The sequence below is a fragment of the Protopterus annectens genome, chromosome 11.part0, assembly GCF_019279795.1.
Source record: "Protopterus annectens isolate FY-2018-M chromosome 11.part0, PAN1.0, whole genome shotgun sequence".
NCBI lineage: Eukaryota > Metazoa > Chordata > Ceratodontiformes > Protopteridae > Protopterus > Protopterus annectens.
The window spans coordinates 1,025,532,940-1,025,541,487 of record NC_056745.1 but is presented as its reverse complement, the minus strand read 5'-3'; the positions used below and the strand labels follow the sequence as shown (position 1 = coordinate 1,025,541,487).

Genomic DNA, 8,548 nt, shown 5'->3' with positions numbered 1-8,548 from the left:
AATGACATTGGGGCACTGCCTACACATTCCACGTTTAAAGTTCCCAGAGGGTTCATAGGTTCATACTAGGCTATCTGCCCTAGGGCATTTATAAGCCTAGCCAGAATGTGTTTGGCTTTCGCCACCCATTTTAAATTTATTTTGCTATGCCCTTTTTCGAGGTTAGTATACTGTGCCTCTGTCTAACAGTGACACAGAAGTGATACCCAGGGTAAACCTACGATCTCCCATCCACTCATCAAGATTCCTCTTGAAGAGAGTCAATGAGGGACTCTGCCTAACCTGGACTGGGATTTTATTCCAGAGTGAAGGGAGCCTCTGGGTTATGAATCTGTCCCTCCAGCATGTCCTATTTATTTCAGTGCTGAGGTTCAAGTCTCTCGGCCTAGCTCGATGGGATTTGGATTTTCTGAGGTGCACCATGTCCATTAATTCCGGGTTGGACATGGCTTTATACATCAGGCACAGATCACCTCTGAACAGGCGGTATGCCACTGAGTAGAGCTGGAGTTTCTTTAACCGGGCAGCATATGGCATCTGTTTGAGCCCTTTGATACTCTTGGTGAGGTACTTTTGGGGTCTTTCCAGTTGCTGCAGGTGTCTGGCAAGGTACATCCCAAAAGGGGCATTGTACTCAATTATGGGCCTGATGAGGGATGAGTAAAGAGGCACGATGACCTCCCCTGATCTAGATGTGAATCCCTTCATGATTAGGTGGGCTACATAAAATGTTTTTCTAACCACTTTGGCCACGTGGTTGTCAAATGAGAGACTGCTATCAACTTGGGTCCCCAGGTCCCTAATTACTTCTTCTGTACTTAATGGATTACCACCTATGTGGTAATTTGTGGGCACTTTGTTTGTGCCAAAGGGGAAGACTATACACTTTTTGGCATTTAACTTGAGACCATGGCTCTGGCACCAGTTGTCTGTTTCTATGAGGCCCTTTTGGAGGATGCTTGTGTCGGCTGGAGAGTCGATTATGGCGTCCAGTTTGCAGTCATCTACGAACTTGGTCAGCCACAGTCCTTCCGTGTTGGCCTGTACCTCCGAGAAATATATACCGAACAAGAGAGGTCCCAGGACTGAGCCTTGTGGGATGCCACTTGTAACTGGTTTGGAGTCTGACATGGCTCCAGCAATTCTAACCATGTGGGTTCTGTCCTTGAGCCAGTTTGCAATCCATCTAGTGACATAGGGGTTTATATTTAAGCTGGGGAGCTTATCTATAATGCCCGAGTGGGGTATTATATCGAAGGCTTTTGCGAGGTCCAGGTAGGCTGTGTGGACCACCTTCCCCTCGTCAATGGCCTTGGTGACTGTTTCAAAGAAATCAACCAGGTTAAAGTCTGTTATTATGTTCTTGTCCTAATTGTTTTCTAGCAGATTTTTAAACACTCTATCCTTTTTAAAAACTATAAATGGCTTAGCGTCTAATATTTCTACAGTCATATAGTCCAAACTGAAGAGGGACCATTTTTTAGTTAACAATTTTTACTACAGCTAAACTATCTTTATTAAATGTCACGAAGAAGGAGAAAGTCTTTTTCTCCTCTACTTATTGCCCCTTCATTACTGACATCTATTACATGTTCACCATCACAAAATGTGGACTGTTGATTTAAGATAGGCTTAAATATCCCATTAGCTCTTTTTGTTTGAACTTCTGTATTTACTTTCTCTAATAAATGTTCAGGATAACCCCTTCTCCTAAACATGTCTGCAATGAAATTAGTTTCAGCTATAAAATCATTGTCATCAGTTACCATCCTGGAAGCTCTTACCAGCTGCCCTTTTACCACGATCTTTTCTGGTTTAATGGATGGCAACTGCAACAGTCCAAATAAGAGTATGAAAAAGTTGGTTTTCTGTACAGCCTTGATTTTAAATTCTTGATCTTAAATTCTGTTTTCCCTCATCTATATTAATTTCAACATCCAAAGTAATATATCCTCTCCTTATGTAAAGGACACAGACTATGAATAAATGTTTCCTGAGATTCTGGTGTACTGCAAGTCTTCTACAAGAAATCACACAAAAAATATACAAGTTTTGTATAATTTCTATATGTGGAGCTTTTCTCCCCGGGCCTCCATTGAAAATAGGTCTTATCCCAGTCGGGCTTTCCCGATAAACAAATGTGAAATAAAATAAAGATACCTGACTTCAATGGCTGCTCCATCTAAGACTTCTCCATCACAGTTCCAAATACTGTTTATAGAAGAACAGCCACAGGCTGGATGATCTCTGCAGATCTGCCCAAAAAGTTTCTTCCCAATGTCCCTGATATCACTGTCTTCATCTTCCAAATGCTTTGGTGTGAATCTAAACTTCTCAACTCGATGCACTTCCACAAATGTGAGGTCAAACTGTAAAAACATAACAGTCAGTTTAGCACTTATATAAATACCTCATTTTATTTACTACTTACAATTTGCACATTACAGTTCAGTTACTGAATAGTCAGTTTCTTCTGCTTACTTCCTGACTGGGTGGCCTGACAAAGAAAAGCTAAATGACACATTCTAAGTCACACAGTCATTAAAAGTGGCCCGACAAAGAAAACTTAAATGACACATTCTAAGTCACACAGTCATTAAACCTGGAATATGGTGGATTCCAAACTAGCCACCGAGTTGCAAGTAACTCTTTCAGAGAAGTCATTTAGAACACATCAGTGAGGATTACAGAAACATGTTAATTCCTGACAGGCATATTAAAAGTATAATATTGTACAAAGCTGAATAAATATCCACAGAGCAAGAAACTGTCCATCTTCATCTCAAAATGTAAACAATTTTCTGAAATAAACACGTCTGAACTATTCCAAAAGTTTCAGGACACTACCACAAAAAATGCATCTATGGAGATGGATCGCCAGGTTAAATGAAAATGTTCACATTGTTTTTAACACTATTATAAAATACCTTTAGACAACAACATTGGAAATTCAAGACCTTTCAAAGCAAATTAAGGACCTTAAAGATATTTAAAAGTATACAGTATAAAAGAATGAAGGGAGATAAAATCCTTCACAGAGCAATTCAGTCTAAGATTAGAGATATAGAAGTTTCAGTGAATGGCTGATTGCTAAAACTAAGCTGAAATACAAATTTTGATAGATAACAAAATAGCACTTACAGAACAGAAATGTGACGTGAAAAGTAGCTGTCTAAAACAAACATATATCCAGCTCAGTGGCACACAGTGATAAAAGCCCTGAATGCAACCTAGAGAACAAGGGATCAACTACTGATCAGGCATTTTTGAACAAGCCAGAGTGGGCGGGCGTGAGTTGCTGACACTGATGTACTCATCTGCTCGGGAGGGGGCTCAACATATTGTACCAATGAGCAATGTACACATCTTGATCCATTATGGTGACTACTAAGCTTCATCAGTTTGTGTGATCACAAAGCTGTGCATTTGTTTATAACAGCTGCAATTATACTCCTGGAAGTGGAGTACATGAGTCATAGCAGACTAGTTCCTAGAATGACAGGGGAACAGGGTCAACCAGTAAACCTGGCTACCAGGATTATGGCCTCCCATGACTAGCTCTTGTACAAGAGCAATGAATGTGCCAGTCAGGTCACAGAACAGCTGATGACTGAAAGGCAGTTGAGGGAGAAAAACATTTATAATTAAAATAAATCAAACAACATGAGGAGAAACAAAACTCCTTAAAGAAAAAGGGGAAAATATAGCAGACTTTTCCTAGTTGCATTCCTGCAGTTTTCCTTCTTCCACAAGCAATATTCTTTGCCAGTTTAGGAGTATACATGTTTTCAACTCAGCCACCACAATTTGCAGCTGTCTTAGAAGAAAAGTCAATTAACTGTTAAGTAAATGACCTAACATGATAATCAACTGGTGCAGATCATTCACCTTCTAATGGGAACGTTCGACTATAAGGTGAGATTTATATTTAATTTTATTTTTAGTTATCTTTTGTTGACCGGGTTTACTCCCTCTAGGCTACCAGCCTCTTTTCGGGGGGGGGGGGGGGGCATGAGATGGTATTTATTCTACTAGCAGAAATTTGTCCAGGGCATTGGAGAACTTCCCCTATTCTTTTTCGACAGGTGACATAGGATCTTTTATATCCACCAGCGCTACCACCTACTTCAGCAAAGGGGAAGTCAGTTTAATGTCTCATCCAAAGGATAACACACTTGAGAGCGCAGCACTCCCCCCATTTACTGCAGTGCAGTGTCAGTAATCAATCTACTCGGTGTGGGAATATAATCCACAGCCTTCTGCACCAAAGCTGTGTGTGCTAACTGTTCTGCCACTGATATATATATTTTATACATATATATATATATATATATATATATATATATATATATATATATATATATATATATATATATATATATTTTTTTTTTTTTTTCCCTGTAGAAGTGCGACCTGGAAGGAAACAGTGCCAGCTTCTAGCAAAATTTTTGCCATACAAAAGCACTAAAGATCAAACTGTACACCCGAGTGGAAAAAAAAATAGAAAGGGGAAAAGACGCGTTCCTTTGAAGAGACTTATCGAATTGCAGACAGCTAAGACCAAGGGCTAACTCCAGTGACAGCTACCAAAGTACCAGGCCCCATGAAACAGAAATAAATTTCCATAACATTAGCAACTGTGCTGGCTTCACAAAATGGTAACTATTTTTGATTTCCAAATATTACTACTGTATCATGACCTAAATTCATTAGTTTCATGCGACTTTATTACAATTTTTCTGCAAAGAGGTACTGTAAAAGATGCTGTCACTCAGAAAATAGCTGCAGTCTGTTCATAGGTAGACATTTTTCTTTACACAGTGCTGTGCTAACACATCTATATCCTCTGGTAAATAATCATTAAGGTAGACTTTATTTTGGTATGACAATAAATTTCCACCTCTTGCACCTAATCTATTCTTTAGAAGTAAAATAACATGAACTAAAATTATTATTTTAATTCTTGATTATCTCCTCATATTAAGAGCATTGGAGTGCCATAAGTTCAAAGTGTGGATATTCAGTTTTTAGTGCTGAATGTTTAAATTCCCCCCATTAAAATGGTTTGCCAATATTTTTATATGCAGCATGATATTGACAATTTTCCCTCACACTTGTCCTTTCTTAAGTTTTTAGGCTTTTTTTTTTTTTATTAAAACCTTTCAATTTTTTATTAAAATCCTGGCTCAAATAAATTTAGTTTTCCCTACTGTGACGTCACCTTGGGAAAAATGCAGTGTGTCCTTAGACTTTAATGGAGCACCTTCTTCCATGTGCAGTGGTGCACCCACTGAAGTCTATAGATGCAGCTAACATTTTTCTAATGTTGATGCCACTGAAATTGGAATTCCTTGTTTTTTTACTGATTACAGAGATGCATAATTTAAATGTATTTTTCTTGGTGAAGATGAAGCTGAAAATGTTTCCGGATGGGGGATCAGTATTGTTTGACAGTTTATGCACCACATGCATATCCTGCCAAATAGTTTATGCACCACATGCAGTAGTGCTTAAAGGTCAAATCACTTAAAGCCACATGCTGTTACTGTGTTCCACTACAGGAGTCTAGTTGGAAAATGCTACTAAAGTGTGTACTCTAATGCCATATTGTCAGCACTTCCTTGTACAAATGAAAATATCTAGTTCTGCCTTGTCTGGTGCCTTACAAGACTCATTTCATATCAAACTGTTTGAATGAAAAGATGATATTTGAAGTATGGTTGAAAAATGAACAGCTAGGATGACAGACTGAAGCTCCATAACAAGACTTAACATGGGTTCATTGGTCTAGAGTGGGCTATGAGTGAAATGACAGAATCTGGAATGAAGACCACACTTCCTCAATCAGGAAGACTTGCAGAAAGAGTTTAGTCTGTGGCAATCATTTGACCAAACAGTGGCTCTGTACACATTGTAGGGTTATGGAATAACTGACCGAATCCCTAAACTGATCCTGAGGAAAACAAACAAAAAAAAATGTATCAGCTAGCATTAGATGATGTTTTCGACACACTACTTTGTACTGTTGTGCTCTCACATTCAAAGGCACATATGCTCTCCATTTCTCATATGCCAGTACAGAAGACTCACTCAAGCCTATGAACCTCTGCTCAGCTCCCATTAAACTGAGCTAGACATAAAGGAAGAAAAATATGGCTATAACATTAAAAACTTGTTACATTATCTGCAATGGGTGATGAAAGGACAATCATATCAAAGGGGGCCTACAATGTAGAGTGCTCAAGCACCAAAGTTTCAAAGGAAGCCTAACTCCTAGAATCAGAGTACATGCAATAGTGGTATGGAGACAATGTCAACACTGGATACTGCAAAAAAGTATAATGAATGCATTTTTTGAAAGAGGCACTTTAACCAGCCACACCTCTGGCAGAGTTGCCTTTGATCTTAGTGGACAGGAGAAGTTCTTTACTCTGTGGTAGAATGTAATGCGTGCAATTAACTGTCCATTTAGTTATACTTTGCTTAGTAGCAACCAATCTCTTTTTACTTCCAGAAAGGAGAACCATCTCCCTGAACTCAGGTCGAACTGTGTGTGCACTGAGGTTATAAAGAGCTCTCTTGGATTCTTATTCTTGAATAAAATGAGAGATGAAATGGCAAAGACCATTTCAAAACTATATTAAAAAAATGAGGGTTGGATATGAGGGACATCAAGCCATTTTGAAACACCAAACAGGGTTCTCTACAAATAAGGACTGGCAACTCAAAATCTCTGAGCAAAAATAACCACCCAAAGCATTATCTTCAATTAAATGAACTTCAGAGCTGCTAAGCCACTCAGTTCAAGTAGCGGATAAGCTAGTCTTTTCAACATGAAGGTCAAGTTCCAAGATACAGAAGGATTATCAACAGGACAGAAAGTGTAGAACCCATTTTTAGAAAATACTTAAAAATCTGTGCTGGGCCACAATTCCGCTATCCATAAGGTCTTAATATGCAAAACTGATGGAAACCCATACTCTGACCATGGAATAATCAAGACTGCAAGCCAAACAGGAGTCAGAGGTAGCAAGGACCACCTTGAAACACACTGCCTGAAGCAAGAAGGAGTTTTCTCTGCTCACACAGAGAACATCAGAATAAGTTAATGAGTGGAAGCTGGCAGCTTCATAATCGCTTCTGGACACATCTGCTGGAAAGTGTGGAGGGACACTACATTACACAAAGTGAGGGCAAAGAGATATATCTCTACTTCTCCTGCCACTCCCTTCCAGCACAGTCCGCCCATGTATCTAATAAAGCAGTCCAATGTTCCTTAATAGGTATAATGTCTACTTCCTCCCTTACAATTTCGGACATGCCATTAATCCACACGTCTTTGCATAAGCATACCTTAGAACACATTGACAGCTTTTGCTTTCTTGCCTGTTATTTATTTCTTTACAAGCTTATGCAATAAAAATGTATTTATTGACTTACATGTCCAAATAAAAAGTTTTAATTATTCTTATGGCAAGTTTCTATATACACTTTTTGTACATTCAATAGTTTCTCACTTTACTAGCTTCCATATGGTTGGTGTAGAAACAGTTCCACATACTAGAATTAGTCTCAAGGAAGTTGTACAGGTATTAATATAACAGAGCTTCTACACAAGGCAAAAGTAAGCAAGGCTTTCAGTTTTCTTTTTTGCCCTTTCTCATGTTTTTCACATCAGTTCATGCAAAGTATGATTATTATCTATCACCACAATTAAGGTTCCATATGCATCTGCTTCTTTTATTCTAACTACTCCATATATAGGACTCGTTCACTCCCTTGATTCAGAATCAAATGGATTTTCTGTTTTTATTCACAGCATAATGCCCTTCTATATTCACTGTTGCAGTATTCTTTACTATAGGGATCTTCCACCCAGGGCAGCCTGATCTTTGGCCAGTATACCACAGCCTCAAAGTCACAAAGAGGATTACTGGCCTCAAACAGATACCCTATGGAGATCATCTCAAAAAACTCCAGCTTTACTTCGGCGCATATCGCCTAATCAGAGGCGATGTCTGCCTAACATACAAAGCTATGTCAAACCCACAGCTAGTTGGACATACTCCACTTAAGGAAATCCCAGTCCCTCCAAACTACATGCTGTAGGGACCTAAACCATGTCACTGCAATAAACAGAACATGCTGGAGGGATAGATTCCTGTCCCAGAGACTTCCCATACTCTGGAACAGACTACCTATACTATGGAACAGACTACCTATGTCAAACAGAGCTCCTCATTAGCACTCTTCAAGAAAAATCTTGATGACTGGAGGGGAAATAGGAAATTCACCCCGGGGATCAATTCTGTGGCTCTGCTCGACAGGGGCACAGGAAAATAATTTTCTTTGGTGGCGAAAGCCAGGGTACCTTTTTGGCTAGGCTTATATAGGCCCTAGGGCCAACAGCCTAGTACCTACCTATGAACCTTATGATCTTGTATGTGCCCTATGTCACATATATGTTCCCCACACAGGACATAGGGTATAAAAGTGACATTCAGATACAGTTACCCAGAACTTCTTTGCTGCCAGTCCAAACGTCATT

General features: G+C 39.1%; 1 protein-coding gene across 1 annotated transcript in view; it reads right to left on the bottom strand.

The window, feature by feature from the left end:
• CERK (ceramide kinase) overlaps positions 1–8,548 on the bottom strand; it is a 606,813-nt gene that overhangs the window by 62,327 nt on the left and 535,938 nt on the right. The window contains exon 12 of the mRNA XM_044087264.1: positions 2,161–2,369. Within this exon, the coding sequence (XP_043943199.1) occupies positions 2,161–2,369 (209 nt within the window). The remainder of the gene's footprint in view (positions 1–2,160; positions 2,370–8,548) is intronic.